The sequence below is a fragment of the Schistocerca nitens genome, chromosome 2 (assembly GCF_023898315.1).
Source record: "Schistocerca nitens isolate TAMUIC-IGC-003100 chromosome 2, iqSchNite1.1, whole genome shotgun sequence".
NCBI classification, from domain to species: domain Eukaryota; kingdom Metazoa; phylum Arthropoda; class Insecta; order Orthoptera; family Acrididae; genus Schistocerca; species Schistocerca nitens.
In genome coordinates, this window is record NC_064615.1 from 88,340,200 (window position 1) to 88,358,794 (window position 18,595).

Sequence of the window (18,595 nt, forward strand, 5' to 3'; positions counted from 1 at the left end):
AAGCGCGGACACATGTTGCACAGGAAAACGTAGGTACAAGGAAGGAATTCCGAAGAAACCTCAGGTAACAGAAGAAATATTTCAACTGATTGACGAAAGAAAAAAGTACAAAAACGTTCAAGGAAAGACAGGAATACAGCAATATGATTTCCTTAGGAATAGAATAGACACAAAGCACAGGGCTGCCAAGTCTAAATGGCTGTGGGAAAAATGTGAATACATTGGAAACAAACTATCGTCGCGGGGACTTAATCAGCACATAGGAAAGTGAAAACAGTCTTCGTTGAAATAAAAAGAAAGGGTAGTATCATTAAAAAAGCAATGGGACTCCCACTGTTAAATGCAGAGGAGAGAGCGGATAGGTAGAAAGGGTACATTAAAGGCCTGTATGAGGGGATGGACTTACCTGATGACGTGATACACGTAGAAACAGGACTCGATAGGGAAGAAATACTGGATCCAGTGGAAGAGTCAGAATTTAAAAGAGCTTTGGGAGACGTAATATCAAACAAGTCAGAAGGTATAGATAACATTACATCGGAGTTTCTAAACTTATTAGGGGAAGTGGCAAGAAAACGACTATTCACGTTGGTGTGCAGAATGTATGAGACTGCCGATATACCATCGCAGTTTCGGAAAAATATCATCCACAGAGTTTATAACACTTCTGTCTGCTACTGTTATACCATAACCTTAAAGTTGGAAGTACGTCGTGAAATAAAACTATCTTGTTAAATAAATTATGGTATAAAGCAACAGAGCAGTGTTACCCTCTGAGAGGAATTTTGTCATGTTCACCGTGTTGTACCTAACGGAGGTGGCTTATCGGAAACCAAAGTCAGAATTACGTAAATATTCGAACAGTAACAAACAATATTTTTGCCTAGCTATACTGTTTAAAGACTAAGGCAAACGGTCGCCAGCCTAATTAGGCAAGAGAAAGGTTAACGTTTTCGTTTAAGAAAGTAGGTATTCGTAGCTTTAACGGTCAAACACAACCTAGACTGGGCCACACGCGAGTGCAATGAACTCTGACACCTGCATATGTTAACGTTAAAGTTGGAACAAACAGCTAGAGCAGCACAAACTATTCGCAAAAATATAACAGATAACGAAACACACTATTACTTTCAGGGCTTATTCAAACTGAATGGTCTTTTTAATGTTACTATTAATATTCACTGCAGAATCATTAATTGGACATAGGTTCAGTATTATTGTTCAAACATTTTCCTAGCTGACATAAAATTATAAATGTAGTTCACTGCAAAATTATGAACTGATCACAGCGTAAGTCTCTCTAAACTAAATACTTTTCTATTAAGAATGAAGGTTATATGGAATTCATCAACAGGTTACTTCTCACTGTCTTTTGAGCAAAGAATTACATGTTTTCATAGATAGTGGTCTTCCCGTTACTTGTTACCTAGCATTAGCACAATAGACAAACTGTGGATCCTGTTATACTATTAATATGCACTTCCAATACATAAGAGAAACAAACACTTAGCAATCATGAACATATAATTTTCTGCTATTGCAGTTTTCCACTTTTACTACAGTGAGACACAAAATTAACATATTTGTAAGATACTGACTCACCTTTAGCGATTTATAACGAGCAGCAATGTGATTATTTACAAAGGAAAGCTTTATAAGCCTCAGTCTAATGAACTTTTAACTTTGAAGTAGGCAACAACATATTAATAAATAGTTTTAGTAGGAAAATTATTTTCAGCAAGCATCATTAACTTTAACTCACTCTCTTGCCACATTAACTTTAACTTTCTTTTTACTATATTCAAGAGGCATTAATTAGCAAAACACTGGTCATTAATGTTCTTTCAGTAGGGACACTCGGTAATCACTTTAGCTCAAACGGAGAGGAACTTGAGAGGTGTTATGATAAGGAAAAAATTAAGGTAGGTTCATTAATTCAGTTATAAGTTACATTATATTTGTGCACACTAAAACATCCAATGAGGTGATCCTTCACTGTACATTATAATAGTGCTCCATTATAGTGATTGCGCAATGTGGTGGCAGCTGCATATTGGTAGTTCGATTAGCAGGCAGAATTGCAGGACTCTGTCCCTCCTTGGTGGCGACGATAAATACCGATTCCAGAATAGTTCCAGCTATTTATCCATCCATCCAAGGCATTGGTAAGCGGCAGGAAAAGCCTCTCTCGGAACCAGTACAATATACAACTTTTAGATGCGAGTGCACATTTTGGTAGCTCGTCCCTGACTGACTCTCAATTCCACCTTTTCTACCTAGGCCAACCACAATTTGCGCGCACTACACAGTTCCGTTCCTGAGGGGAACCACTACACCTTATACATACAAACTAACTAAAAATCATAAGTGAAGGTCAGCAGTTTACGTAACAGTAATCAAACACATTAAATAAAACAAAACATTTGCACATATTGAAATTTCTACCAAATATTATTCACACAGAAATTACAATTATATACAGTTTTGTTCCCTCCAAATGGGACAAATAATTTAAATGACTACATTGCATAGAATCAAATCAAGACATCAAAGTTTGTACAAAGAAAGGAGTATACAATTTTGTGTTATCTACTTAATTAAACACATTTACAGAAGCTTAATGATGTAATATTAAATGAAACAAAAGCAAAATAAATCAGTAGAGCACTAGAGTTATGGTGTTACAAGTTACGAAGACGGAAAGCACCAGCAAGTGCGAGAATTACCGAACAATCAGCTTAAAAGTTCATGCATCAAAGTTGCTAACAAAAATAATATACATAAGAATATAAAAAGGAGTTGAGCATCTCTTAGTTGACTACGTATTTCTTTAGGAAATGTAAAGATAACAGAGATGCGGTTGATAATGGTAGTTAAAATGAGGAAAAATCAAGACATGATCATTGGATCTGTTGACCTAGAAAAATCGTTTGACAGTGTACATGGTCTCTGTTACAGTGAGAAAAGTAACACGGTAAGAACAACTGTAACTAGGCAACTGTGTGAGCTCGCGTCTTCCTAATATTACTTTCGTGGTGATTTCGCAAGCTGCATGTACGATGATGCCATAAATGAGTTTCTCAAATGAAAACATGGGCTGTACAATTTTCAAATTTAGGTTCTATTGGCCCATTTCGACGTTTTAGACATTGTCAATCAATCTATAGGCATACTTTAGGAGAGATAGAAAAAGCATGTAACGTTTATGCAGAAACGTATATAAAAACGGCAGCATTGTCAGTTTAACGTACGATATAACCTAGTTCTTACGAGGGTTGTTCAGTAAGTAGTGCAACAAGTTTTTTTCTGAAAGCATGTTGCATTCAGAATTCCAGTACACCATAGTACACCCCTGGAAATGGAAAAAAGAACACATTGACACCGGTGTGTCAGACCCACCATACTTGCTCCGGACACTGCGAGAGGGCTGTACAAGCAATGATCACAGGCACGCCACAGCGGACACACCAGGAACCGCGGTGTTGGCCGTCGAATGGCGCTAGCTGCGCAGCATTTGTGCACCGCCGCCGTCAGTGTCAGCCAGTTTGCCGTGGCATACGGAGCTCCATCGCAGTCTTTAACACTGGTAGCATGCCGCGACAGCGTGGACGTGAACCGTATGTGCAGTTGACGGACTTTGAGCGAGGGCGTATAGTGGGCATGCGGGAGGCCGGGTGGACGTACCGCCGAATTGCTCAACACGTGGGGCGTGAGGTCTCCACAGTACATCGACGTTGTCGCCAGTGGTCGGCGGAAGGTGCACGTGCCCGTCGACCTGGGACCGGACCGCAGCGACGCACGGATGCACGCCAAGACCGTAGGATCCTACGCAGTGCCGTAGGGGACCGCACCGCTACTTCCCAGCAAATTAGGGACACTGTTGCTCCTGGGGTATCGGTGAGGATCATTCGCAACCGTCTCCATGAAGCTGGGCTACGGTCCCGCACACCGTTAGGCCGTCTTCCGCTCACGCCCCAACATCGTGCAGCCCGCCTCCAGTGGTGTCGCGACAGGCGTGAATGGAGGGACGAATGAAGACGTGTCGTCTTCAGCGATGAGAGTCGCTTCTGCCTTGGTGCCAATGATGGTCGTATGCGTGTTTGGCGCCGTGCAGGTGAGCGCCACAATCAGGACTGCATACGACCGAGGCACACAGGGCCAACACCCGGCATCATGGTGTGGGGAGCGATCTCCTACACTGGCCGTACACCACTGGTGATCGTCGAGGGGACACTGAATAGTGCACGGTACATCCAAACCGTCATCGAACCCATCGTTCTACCGTTCCTAGACCGGCAAGGGAACTTGCTGTTCCAACAGGACAATGCACGTCCGCATGTATCCCGTGCCACCCAACGTGCTCTAGAAGGTGTAAGTCAACTACCCTGGCCAGCAAGATCTCCGGATCTGTCCCCCATTGAGCATGTTTGGGACTGGATGAAGCGTCGTCTCACGCGGTCTGCACGTCCAGCACGAACGCTGGTCCAACTGAGGCGCCAGGTGGAAATGGCATGGCAAGCCGTTCCACAGGACTACATCCAGCATCTCTACGATCGTCTCCATGGGAGAATAGCAGCCTGCATTGCTGCGAAAGGTGGATATACACTGTACTAGTGCCGACATTGTGCATGCTCTGTTGCCTGTGTCTATGTGCCTGTGGTTCTGTCAGTGTGATCATGTGATGTATCTGACCCCAGGAATGTGTCAATACAGTTTCCCCTTCCTGGGACAATGAATTCACGGTGTTCTTATTTCAATTTCCAGGAGTGTATTTCCCACTCTTTTGGTTACAAACAATATTTTTCAACATCTCTCCGTTCAACGCGATGGCAGTACGCCACCTTGCTTGGAGGGCCTGTATGCCGGTATGGTACCACTCTACTGGTCGACATCGGCGCCAAAGTTTTTTCATCCACGTACCGCTTCCCACAAAGTGCATTCTTCGTTGTGCCAAACAGATGGAAGTCGGCTGGTGCGAGACCGGGCTGTAGGATGGTTGAGAAGGAGCATTCAAATGAACTTTTGTGAGCTCCTCTTGGGAGCACAAATTTGTGTGACTCTTCCCGTTGTTCTGGAGAAGGAGAAGTACGTTCAAATTTTTGTGATGAAGTACACGCTGAAGCCGTTTCTGAGAGCTGTACAATACACTTCAGAGTTGATCGTTCCACCGTCAGAACGAACATCAAGTATAACTACCTCTCCAGAGCCCCAAAAGACGGCCTCTATCACATTACCGTCTGAGGGTGCGTCTTTGAACATATTCTTCGGAAGAGAGATGTTATGGCGGGACTCCATGGATTGACGTTTAGTTGATTTTAATACAAAAGCAGCCTTTTCCCCAAAAATTTTTCTTCCTTTATTGATATCACTTACCCATCATCGTCATTTGTTAGTATTATTTAGCAGTACTAATACGGTAACGACTTTCCACCAACGAGCAACTGATTTCCTTATAAAATTCGTATCTTAAAAATATAAATAAATTAGAAGTACGATCTATGAAACCAAGCATGAGATGTTTTTTTAGAAGGAAGCAATCATTCCGGATAGATATCATTTTTATGTGATGTTATCAAATTGTCTGCCATCGAGACAGTCATATGACGTCCGCAAACTGCAGGCGGCAGGAAGACGCAGCGAGAGCAGTCGCTGCGGAAAGACGATACCTCGCCGTGTTGTGTATGACCAAGCCTTTTTTCTGTTACCTGTCGTAGTAGTGCACGAATGGTGACTCCTATAGTGTCGTCGTGGTGTTCGTTGCAGATGACAGAAAGGAAACGTGCCACACGTTACAAAAACCATCTATTTACCGAAACTAACGTCGCACTTGATTGTACTAACATTATTGGCTGCTAGAAATAACTGTGCAGTCAGTAAATAGAAGTATATTCTCTTTCTCTGTATCTCACTCTCCTCTGTGTTTCTGTCTTTTCCTTTTTCTACGCTGAATGCTCTCGTACACACCACTCTACCACATAGCTGAACTTTAATTTTCTGTATTAGTAAAAAATTCTCATTTACTGCATATAACAAACAACCTGTTTAACTTTGTAACACTCCGATTTTAAGGTATCCCGCTCGATCGGGATCTGAATAGCAGCCCAAATAAATATTAATTAATGTGACCGTGTACCTAATGGGGCTGGCAATCGGATTTGACTGCTACGGAGTTGTTACATTCCATTTTTGTCCTTCTCAAATGCTGTAATAATGAAATGTCTGGTGACAAGAAGAACGCCAACACAGCTTCATTAATCAAGAACCTATATTCGTCTCTAAAACACAAGAAAAAGGAGACAGCCACTGCCTTCGTCATACATGTTTAATTACGGCTAATCTCGGCACAGGCTTCTTCGTTATTCATAATCGTCACACGCTAAATACAATCACTGCAATCCAACACTGCAATCCAACACTGCAATCCAAATGATGCCGGCGCGGTAGACGCGAAACCAAATAAATATCGTCACAAAAATATCACTGATCACTCTCGTAATTAAACTTCTTCACTTTCCCGTATTATTCTAACACAAAGGGGTTAAACCGCGGCGATGGCCACTCCCTTTGTCGGTAAGCCTTGTATCACAGCAACCGGCCTCCGCACGGCTCGGCCCGCCACCAGGGAACACTTCAACTCTACACTCGCTCTCGCAACCCGACACTATCGATTGTTTGCCCTGTCGACCTGTGCCGAGTGCAAACTTATAGTAAGGGCCTACGGACCCCTTACAACTGGCAGTGCTAAATGATTAATGTCTCTGTGAGAGTTATGGGGTACTATATTATAAGTATCATTTGATGTATTTTACATAGAAATTTTTCTCGGAGTTTCTTCCAGATAATGTATTTTCATTTTCACTTGGATGTTCATTTACGTGACGTGTTAAAACGAGTACCCTGTTATTTTAATGCGCAACTTAGTGTGCCCCCCAAACGATCTGCGGACGAGACGTAAACCGGCTGGTGTCACGACGGGGCAAGCTACCTCGATTCACTGTTTGATGTGATATTCGCTTCGATCACAGAATGTGTCGGGACGCTTTCTTATACAAGGCAGGTCGGAATGCACAAACAAAGGAGATTCAGTCTGCCACGGATATTGAGGTGGAATAAATAAACGACCCCAGATGGTTTCGAAAAGGAAGCTTGTTACCTTAAATATAGAACGCAAGTCATTTAGACGACATACTGAGTTATGCATTCAGTATTTCACGTGAATCAACATTCCACCACAATAAAATCCAACTCAACACAAGCAATTCTGTTGCATTCAACCACACAACTTCGACCGTGTGTAGCTTTTAACTAAGATAATTTTAATGTGATTTGATTTGAATACATCAGCTAGACGATATAAAAAAATTTTTGAAATTTAATTTGTTGCTGTATCTCTGTCTGAAAAATAACTAAATATATTATGTTTATAACTCAGTAGGAAGAGCAATACTTCTTCAGTTTTTTCTATATAAATTTTATTTCCTTTCTCTTAGTATCCTGCAAGTTACATAAGGAAACACCTTAAAGATCCTGTATAAGTGATTAAGTAACGTAACAGAAATCTGATGTAATGATTGATAGTGCATGCATCAACAAGAGTGACTGATAACGAGCACTGAAGACTTGCTAGACTGCGGTAGTACATGCCATTGTCCTGCACACTGTTGCTGTTTTGACCTTCAGTCCGAAGACTATGATGATACAGCTCTCCACGCTAGTAGCTTTTGTGGAAACCTCATTATCTCTTCATTTCCTGATAACTTCTGCAGCCTACATTTATTTGCACCTGCCTACTATATTCAGGTTCGAATCCTGCCTCGGGCATGGAAGTGTGTGATGTCGTTAGGTTAGTTAGGTTTATGTAGTTCTAAGTTCTAGTGGACTGATGACCTCAGAAGGTAAGTGCCTCAGTGCTCAGAGCCATTTGAACCACTTTTACTATATTCAGGTCTCGATATCCCTCTACAATTTTTATCCTCCACACTTCCTTCCATTAACAAACTAACATTTCCTTAATGCCTTAGCATGTGTCTTATCAATCGATCCTTTCTTTTAGTCAAACACTGTTGTATATTTGTTTTTTCCACGATTTGGTTCGGTACCATCTTACTCTTTATTCGGTATATCAATGTAATTTTCAACATTCTTCAGTAACATTACGTTTCAAAAGCTGTAGACTACAGACGGACACGATCAGAGAAGACTTCTTAACACTTAAATGGGTATTAGATGTTAACAAATCCCTCTTTTTCATAAGTGCTTTCCATGCCACTGGCAGTCTGAGTTTTATATCCTCTGACTTTGACCATCATCAGTTATTTCAGTGCCAAATAGCAAAACACATCTACACCTTTGCTTTCTCATTGCCTAATTCCCTCGTCATCAACGAATTTAACAAAATGACACCCCATTACCCTTGTTTTACTTTCGTTGTTGTTAATCTTACAATCTCTTTTGAAAACACTGCCCATTCCGTTCAACTGGTCTTCCAAATTCTTTGCCGTCTCCAATATAATTATTTCTTCGACAAACATTAATGTTTTTATTCCTTCCCCAAGAACTTAAGTTCCCTTTACAAGTTTCTTCCCAGTTTCGATTACCACTTGACCTGTTGCTCAATGTGCAGATCGAATAACCCTGTCTCACTTCATTTTCAACTATGACTTCCTTTAATGTCCTTCAACCTCTATAACCTTTTGGCTTCCGTACAGGTTGTAAACAATCTTTCGTTCCCTCTATTTTATCCGTGTTACCTTCATGTGTTGCATATGAGAGCAACTAAATATTACCGCCACTTTTGTTTGACAATGCTCCTCACACACTGTCATTGTGACGTGTAATGTATATGGATCCGTGATTAATCTGAATAAACCACATGTTGCTTTAATGTGCTGCTTAAATTTACTTAAAACTTTAATACAGTTTTCGAAAAAGTTAATAGTTTCTTTGGTGCACGTGACAATTCATATGGTCGACCGCGGTGGCCGTGCGGTTCTAGGCGCTTCAGTCCGGAACCGCGGGACTGCTACGGTCGCAGGTTCGAATCTTGCCTCGGGCATGGATGTGTGTGATGTCCTTAGTTTAGTTAGGTTTAAGTAGTTCTAAGTTCTAGGGGACTGATGACCTAAGATGTTAAGTCCCATAGTGCTCAGAGCCATTTGAACCATTTGAACAATTCTTATAATCTGGCACATTTTAAAACCAAATCTGCAAGATCCCTTGCTGGCCTTAAAATCCATTTCTTTGCACTAAAAGGTGAAATTTTTAAACAGTTTGTATTTCTTTCTATTTTTCATAACATCACAGACATTAATGCTCAATTATACATTTACTCCGTAGAAAAGCGGAATTTTGTCACAGGTGAAGTCAGTGATTTTGTTTTATTTCTTAGTGAATAAAACATTCCCTATCACGTTTTATGTAACTGATATGACAGGTTTTGACGAATCAGGTCATCTTCTGGTGCAAGATTAAGATACAGGAGTGTTGCCACCACTGCCGCTAGAGGGTGTGACTCATTACAACCTGATGACACCGGGTTTTTAGTGTTATCTCACCAGATGTCCTAATGCGGCAGAAACATGTCATGTAAGTTACATGAAATATGATCTGGACTGTTTCGTTCATTAAAACAACATTTATCTACCGGGTGATCAAAAAGTCAGTATAAATATGAAAACTGAATAAATCACGGAATAAAGTAGATAGAGGGGTACAAACTGACACACATGCTTGGAATGACATGGGGTTTTATTAGAACCAAAAAAATACAATAGTTAAAAAAATGTCCGACAGATGGCGCTTCATCTGATCAGAATAGCAATAATTAGCATAACAAAGTAAGACAAAGCAAAGATGATGTTCTTTACAGGAAATGCTCACTATGTACACCATCATTCCTCAACAATAGCTGTAGTCGGGGAATAATGTTGTGAACAGTACTGTAAAACATGTCAGGAGTTATGGTGAGGCATTGTCGACGGATGTTGTCTTTCAGCGTCCCTAGAGATGACGGTCGATCACGATACTCTTGCGACTTCAGGTAACCAAACACAAAGCCAATAATCGCACGGACTGAGGTCTGGGGACCTGGGAGGCCAAGAATGACGAAAGTGGCGGCTGAGCACACGATCATCACCAAACGACGCGCGCAAGAGAACTTTCACGCGTCTAGCAATATGGGTTGGAGCGTAATCCTGCATAAACATCGTACGTTCCAGCAGGTGTTTATCAAAAATGGCTCTGAGCACTATGGGACTTAACAGCTGTGGTCATCAGTCCCCTAGAACTTAGAACTACTTAAACCTAACTAACCTAAGGACATCACACACATCCATGCCCGAGGCAGGATTCGAACCTGCGACCGTAGCAGTCGCACGGTTCCGGACTGCGCGCCTAGAACCGCGAGACCACCGCGGCCGGCGGTGTTTATCAGCCAGACTGGGGATGAAGCGATTCTGTAACATATCGGCGTACCTCTCACCCGTCACGGTAGCAGTCACTGACGTTTTGGTGTCGAGCGCCATCTGTCGGACATTTTGTGTACTTTGTTTTTTGTTTTTGGTTCTAATAAAACTCCATGTCATTCCAAGCATGTGTGTCAATTTTTACCTCTCTATCTAAATTATTCCGCGGTTTATTAAGTTTTCAAATTTATACTGACTTTTGATCATCCGGTATAATCGTAAGTGGGATATTCTGTGCACTTAGGTTTTCCTTGTTTAGAGTATATATAGCACTTGAATCCAACTCTGCACAGCACAATGCCTATCCTTTATTAAGGTACTCATCATCGACTTACTCAACTTCAATATTTTACCCGTACATTCCATTACCTTCACTATCGATACTACCAGTGCTTCTCATCATCAATAAATTCAGTGACTTTAACAGCAGGCCATAACAGTTGCCCAGAAACGTATTTTCGACGATCACTTTCATTGGTTGCACTCTGATGTAACGATGCGGGTTAGTTTTAACTGTATCATGGATGTGTCTAGTCACATGACTAATCTCATTCCTGTTCAGTTTGGGTCCACAGTTCGCTTTGCCGTATGACATTTTTATTTTGTGTAAATTCATAACTTAGTTGTTGGAGGCTAAAGCTGTGTTACCATGCCCAACTACTGTACTTCTCGTTGCTCTCATGTCAGGTCGTTACAAGTCCGAGACCTGCATCTGGACTACAACTACCTCACGGGGCTTCCAGCTCAGGTGTTCCGCGGCACGAACGCCGTTCGCATCTACCTGTCCATGAACCGGCTGCGCAGCCGCAACGTGGACCCGCGCGCCTTCGTCGGCGTGGGCCACACTCTGGAGGCGCTCGACCTCGAGCACAACCAGCTGGACGAGGTGCCCCGGGCGCTGTCGCAGCTCAAGCGCCTCAAGTACCTCTACCTGCCGTCCAACAACGTGTCCGACGTGGCCGACGACGCGTTCGACTCCTTCTGCAGCACGCTGCGGGTGCTGTCGCTGGAGGACAACCAGCTGACGCGGATCCCGAGCTCGGCGCTGCAGAACTGCCTGCACCTGCTGCACCTCAACGTGGGCTACAACCGCATCGACGAGGTGCGCCCCAGCGACCTCGAGGGCTGGGCGGGCTCGCTGGACACCCTGCTGCTGCGCAACAACAGGATCGCCAGCCTGTCCGAGTTCACGTTCGTGCACGCGCCGCACCTGCGGGAGCTCAGCCTGTCCTTCAACAAGCTGGGCCACGTCCACCCCGACGCGCTCACCGACCTCGCCGACAGCCTCGAGAGTCTGGAGATGAGTTTCGGGCTTGACAGAGAGGACTTTCCAGCGGATTTCTTGAAACCGCTTAAGGCACTTTCTTGGCTTGCGTTGGACAATAACGAACTGAGAACTGTGCAGGAGACTGATCTCTACACGCTAACCAAGTTGCAGTACCTAAACCTAGAGTCTAATCGTCTAACATACATACCTCCTGGATTTTTTCATCAGAAGGTAAGTAACACTTATTAGCATAGATTTTAAAAGCTTATGATAAGTTGAAACTGGGTGCTGTGTCCCAATTCGGACTCATGCCTTTCATTGTCAGTGAAGGAAATCTTCCAGGGTTCAACCTGGGTCATGTTCTATCTTCTTCTACATGTGCACTTCAGGAAAAGGAAAAGACAAAGGAGATCGAAAAGAAAGACAAGGAAAAATAATAAGTCATGGGGATTGGGGGTCGGGGTGGACGAAAGAGGGAGATGCCTGGCAAAAATTTGCACAGAGCGTAATTTAATCATCACTAACACTTGGTTTAAGAATCATGAAGGAATTTTGTACACTTGGAAGAGACCTGGACACACCAGAAGGTTTCATGTTGTTTACATAAAGGTCAGACAAAGTTTCTGGAACCAGGTTTTAAACTGTAACCCATTTCCAGGGGAAGATGTGGACTGTCACCACAATTTATCGGTTGTGAACTGTAACTTGAAACTGAAGAAATTGCAAAAAGGTAGGAAACTAAGGAGATGGAACCTGGCTACGTTTTTCCTTGTTGGGAGTCTCAGAGGGAGCATTAGGCAAAGATTGAGTAGAACAGGGGAAATCAATGCTGTAAAAGATGAATGGATTGTTTTGACAGACGAAATAGTGAAGGCAGCATAGGATCAGATACGTAAAGTGACAAAGCTTAGTAGAAATCCTAAGATAGAACAGGAGATACTGAACTTAACTAGTGGAAGAAGAAAATATAAAAAAAATGCAGCAAATATAGCAGGCGAAAGGAAATTGCAAAATGGCTAAACAGAGATCGCCAATGGACAAATGTAAGGAATTAAATAATATTTGACTGTGGGAAAGATATATCCCGCCTTGAGAAAAATTAAAGACACCTTTGATTGAAAGAGAAAAATCTGTATGAATATCAAGAGCAGATACGGATCAGTACTAAGCAAAGCAGAAACCTGAAACATGGACGGAATATTTAGAGACAGTTTTATGGAAAAGGAAGAGGACGCAGATGGGGATGAGATGGAAAATAACACTGTGAAAAGAATTTGTCTGAGCACTGAAAGGCATGAGTCGATATAAGGCCACTGGAATAGACGTCATTCCGTCAGAACTACTGATAACCTTGAGAGATCCAGCTGTGACAAAACTATTGCATGTGGAGTGGAAGATGTACAAGATAGGCGAAGTACGCACAGACTTCAAGAAGAGTGTAATAATTCATGTTCCAAAGAAAGCAGGCACTAACAGGTGTGAATTTTACAGAACTGTGAGTTTAATAAGTCTTGGCTGTAAAATACTACCACGAATTCTCTACACAAGAATGGAGAAACGTAAAAGTCGACCTCAGAGAAGATCAGTTTGGATTCTGGAGACATGTAGGAACACGCCAGAAGATAGGTTAAGGACAGCCAAACCTATGTTTGTAGCATTTGTAGATTAGAGAAATCTTTTGACATTATTGACTGGAATATTGTCTTTGAAATATTGAAGGTAATACAGGTAAAACAGAGGGAGGTAAAGACCTTTGAAAACTTGTACATAAATCAAAAACCATTTGTAGGAGTCGAGGGTCGTGAAAGGGGAGTAATGGTTGAGAAGGAACTGATACAGTGTTGCAGTATATGTAGTCGAATTAAGTGAAGTGGTGCTGAGGGAATTAGATCAGGAAGCGAGACACTAAAAATAATGAATAAGTTTTGCTATCTGAACAAGTGATGACAGCAGAAGTAAAGAAGATATAAAACGTCAACTGACAATGGCAAGAAAGCGTTTCTGAAGAAGAGAAATTTCTTAACATAAAATATAAATTTACACTACTGGCGATTTAAATTGCTACACCAAGAGGAAATGCAGATGATAAACGGGTATTCATTGGACAAATAAAATATACTAAAACCGACATTACATTTTCACACAATTTGGGTGCATAGATCCTGAAAATCAGTACCCACAACAGCCACCTCTGGCCGTAATAACGGCCTTGAGACGCCTGGGCATTGTGTCAAACAGAGCTTGGATGGCGTGTACAGGTACAGCTGTCCATGCAGCTTCAACACGATACCACAGTTCATCAAGAGTAGTGACTGGCGTATTGTGATGAGCCAGTTGCTCGGCCACCATTGACCAGACGTTTTCAATTGGTGGGAGATCTGGAGAATGTGCTGACTAGGGCAGTAGTCGAACATTTTCTGTATCCAGAAGGGCCCGTACAGGACCTGCAACATGCGGTCGCGCATTATCCTGCAGAAATGTAGGGTTTCCCAGGGATCGAATGAAGGGTAGAGCCACGGGTCGTAACACATCTGAAATGAAACGTCCACTGTTCAAAGTGCCGTCAATGCGAACATGAGGTGACCGAGACGTGTAACCAATGGCACCCCATACCACGCCGGGTGATATGCCAGTATGGCGATGAGGAATGTGCGTTCACCGCGATGTCGCCAAACACGGATGCGACCATCATGATGCTGTAAACATAACCTGGATTCATCCGAAAAAATGACAGTTTACCAGGTTCGTCGTTGAGAACACCATCTCAGGCGCTCCTGTCTGTGATGCAGCGTCGAAGGGTAACCGCAGCCACTGTCTCCGAGCTGATAGTCCATGCTGCTGCAAACGTCGTCAAACTGTTGGTGCAGATGGTTGTTGTCTTGCAAACGTCCCCATCTGTTGACTCAGGGATCGAGACATGGCTGCACGATCCGTTACAACCATGCGGATAAGATGCCTGTCATCTCGACTGCTAGTGATACGAGGCCGTTGGGTTCCAGCACGGCGTTCCGTATTACCCTCCTGAACCCACCGATTCCATCTTCTGCTAACAGTCATTGGATCCCGACCAACGCGAGCAGCAATGTCGCGATACGATAAACCGCAATCGCGATATGCTACAATCCGACCGTTATCAAAGTCGGATACGTGATGGTACGCACATCTCCTCCTTTACATGAGGTAACACCGGTCTACTGCTGTTTTTGTATGAGAAATCGGTTGGAAACTTTCCTCATGTCAGCACGTTGTAGGTGTCGCCACCGGCACCAACCTTGTGTGAATGGTTATCACTGTTAGCATTCAACCGCGATTCTTATACACATATTTTAACAACGCGTTTCAAGAGACAATGCTCTCATCATCAGGTTGTAAAGTCTATGTCATGAAATTAAACGGACTAAAAAGACAAAATACCATCACAAACAGTTGGGAAGTCCATATAGTAAAACAGAATTAAAAGTATATTGGGCTGTGGGTCCTCGTCTTACATTGAAGTTGTTGACACAAGTCGATGGCCGTCCCATAGCTACCAAGTATGCTGTCGCACTGTGCCGGCTCGGGAGCTGTTGTGGACTGACGTGCCTAGGTGTTGTGGCGTGGTTACAGCCGTGTGCTTGACAGTAACGCTATGCTATTGGGCACCTTATTTCCTTAGGGCAGACAGGAAGATCATTCGCGATCCGGTATAAAGAACCTAAAGATGCGTTCAGGTTAGGAAATTATGACAAATCAGCTGTTGCGAACCATATATATGAAACAGGCCGTCCCCTTAATAGCATAGAAGATAACGTGGAAATATTGCATGCAGAAAAGAAAGGGAGGAAACTTGATTTACTAGAGGAATTCGAGATAGCTATCCATGAAAAGAAACAAAGCAATATGCTAAATGCACAAGATAATTTTAAAGAAATGAGATTTTTTAGCGGGTTTTTAGAATTATTTTAGGGTAGGTTTGCGACTTTAAGTTGATAGCATGTCACTGACGGAGTTGCTAGAGGCTAACGATGGCAGACCAATGCAGTACGGAAATAAGGCGCCCAATAGCATAGCGTTACTGTCAAGCACACGGCTGTAACCACGCCACAACACCTAGGCACGTCAGTCCACAACAGCTCCCGAACCGGCACAGTGCGACAGCAGACTTGGTAGCTATGGGACGGCCATCGACTTGTGTCAACAACTTCAATGCAAGACGAGAACCCACAGTCCAATATACTTTTAATTCTGTTTTACTGTATGGACTTCCCAACTGTTTGTGATGGTATTTTGTCTTTTTAGTCCGTTTAATTTCATGACATAGACTTTACAACCTGATGATGAGAGCATTGTCTCTTGAAACGCGTTGTTAAAATATGTGTATAAGAATCGCGGTTGAATGCTAACAGTGATAACCAGTATAACGACAACTGCTACCTCGACTCCATAATGGATTATATTAAATCTTGTGTGAATGCTCTGAAAAGCATTTGCATATCACAGCATCTTCTTACTGTCGGTTAAATTTCGCGTCTGTAGCACGTCATCTTCGTGGTGTAGCAATTTTATTGGCCAGTAGTGTAACTGTTAGAAAGTTTTTTTGAAGGTATTTGTCTGGATAGTTGCCTTGTACAGAATTGAAATTTGGACGATAGGCAGTTCAGACCAGATGAGAATAGAAGCCTCTGAAATGTGGTCGTACAAAGGAATGCTGAATATGAGACAGGTAGTCGCGTAACCTCTGACGAAGTACTGAGTAGAATTAGGAAGAAAAGAAATTTATGGCACAACTAGACTAAAAGACGGGATTGGTTAATAGGACACATTCTGGGACAGCAAAGAAGTCTCAATTTATTATTAGAGAGAAGCAATGGGGATAAAAGTCGCAGAGGTAGACCAAGAGACGTATACTGTAAGCAGATGATAGAGGATGTAGGTTCTGACACTTATTCAGATACAAAGAGGCTTGCACAGGTTACACTAGCATGGAGGGCTGAATAAAACTAGTTTTCGGGCTGAAGACCACCACCACAACAACGACAACAGCAACAACACCTTCATTACTAATAAACAGTAAAACTGTCGTGACTATCTGTTTACCTGTTTGAACGCGCTAATCTCCAAAAGTACTAGAATAATTTTCATGAGGTTTTCGCAAGTCACTTGAGCATAGCTTCGGGAAATATACAGGCTTTATTTTACGAAAATCAGAGCTTGGAAATAAAAGACATCATAATTCCAAATTTTATCGAAAATCGAACTTGGTAGTTCGGATGTTCAATCACCACGGTGCAGAACACGAAAGAACGAATAGATGGCGCTGTTAGTCTCATAGTACACCAAATAGCCAATAGGTGATGCTGTCAGTTCATTTTTAACTCGGATGTGTTTTCGGAAGTTGGCGTCAATGACCGAATTAAACATCGCAATTTTATTATTTTGAATACAAGCCAACAGCGAAATTACTTTGCTAGGGTATATGGATTTTGTGTATCAAAAATTTACCGACATTGCTTTGCTCGTATCGACACCTTTAATTTATGTTCTTTGCTTGAAGAAACGAATTTATTAAGTCTGCTTTGTGATTTGGGTGCCTACTCATTGCATTTGGTTTTCGTTTTGTTTACGAATAAAAATGCCCCGAAAACAGTCGAGTCTTCCTGAATATACTCGTATCAGAACGGCTAAAAGACTGAGCACTGTGTGGTCTCACGAGAGCAATGAATATCGTGAGGCGAGACTTGCAGCAAACTTAGGACAGCAGATTTCAACTCGCTGTCTGGAAACTCCTTCCGACAGCGAGGAGCGACTTAACGTAGATCTAGAGCGTTGTGCATCACCTCGCTCCTCAGAGAGGCTTAAAGGTACTTCTCTCCAACGTAACATCATAGAAGCGGAAATTTTGATGGTAAGTCTTGCAGGCGAGTGTATTTTTATACCCCGAATCGTGCATATTCGTAACAATTCACCATTTCACTTGAAAGTTACGCGATACCCGGTGAGCTTAAGATATTCTACAACTGTGAAGAAAGCACAAGGTCAGTGGCCTCTTGAAGCGGGCCGGTACCTCAGTGTCAGTTGATTTCTGCGTGGTCAGTTCTGCGTGGCTCTGTCGCGTATTAGTGAAACAAACAAGCTCGTCGTTTATGTCGTCAAGCAAACTACCTCAAATGTTGTGTACAAAGATTTATAAAGTGAAAATGAATTCCACGTGTACAAAGTCCAGGGCACAGCTATACATAAATACCTGGGCAACTCCTGGTTTCTCAGCTAGTTTCCAATAAAATGCTGAAGATTGCGACAGGTGCCTCCATTGTTGTCACAGGGAATAAAAAGAAATTTGAAAAAAAGGAAACTGTCAAATGTTTAAAATAGTTTACAAAAACATTTGACGCACGTCTGAACTGTGCTCGAAATTATGTACAGCAAATTAGGTTCGCCCGATTAGGAATCTAGAGTTCAGTTATTAACTTAGAATTTTAAAGAGCACCAGGCGGTATTTGTCTGGTAGATTATGAAGACTGTGCGATCTGCAGTTGTGTGTCCTTGAAACGCTACTGATATGGAAAGCAAAACGGTTAAATATTTATCGATAAAATTACAATGGGAACGCAACAAATCGTTAACTGTACCAGGTGAGAGACGTAAGGAGACCACTGAGTGAAATTCGGTAACCTTTTCAACTGCTTTCTGATCGAAGGTTTCAATTTTCACCTTTTTTTATCAGGAAAAGTGTGCAAGCAATAACAATGACGCCAAGAGAAGTTACTTCTTGCGCCACGTGCATTCTCTTTCCTGATATCTAAATGATTCTCTATTGAAAAATTTTTGCAATGGAAAAATTGTTGGAACGCTTTCACAATTTCGGGAATAGATCACAGAAATATCT

At 42.4% G+C, this 18,595-nt stretch overlaps 1 protein-coding gene across 1 annotated transcript in view; it reads left to right on the forward strand.

Moving 5' to 3' along the window:
• LOC126234848 (chaoptin-like) overlaps positions 1-18,595 on the forward strand; it is a 166,248-nt gene that overhangs the window by 94,488 nt on the left and 53,165 nt on the right. Inside the window, exon 5 of the mRNA XM_049943590.1 lies at positions 11,151-11,961. Coding sequence (XP_049799547.1) covers positions 11,151-11,961 — 811 coding nt within the window. The remainder of the gene's footprint in view (positions 1-11,150; positions 11,962-18,595) is intronic.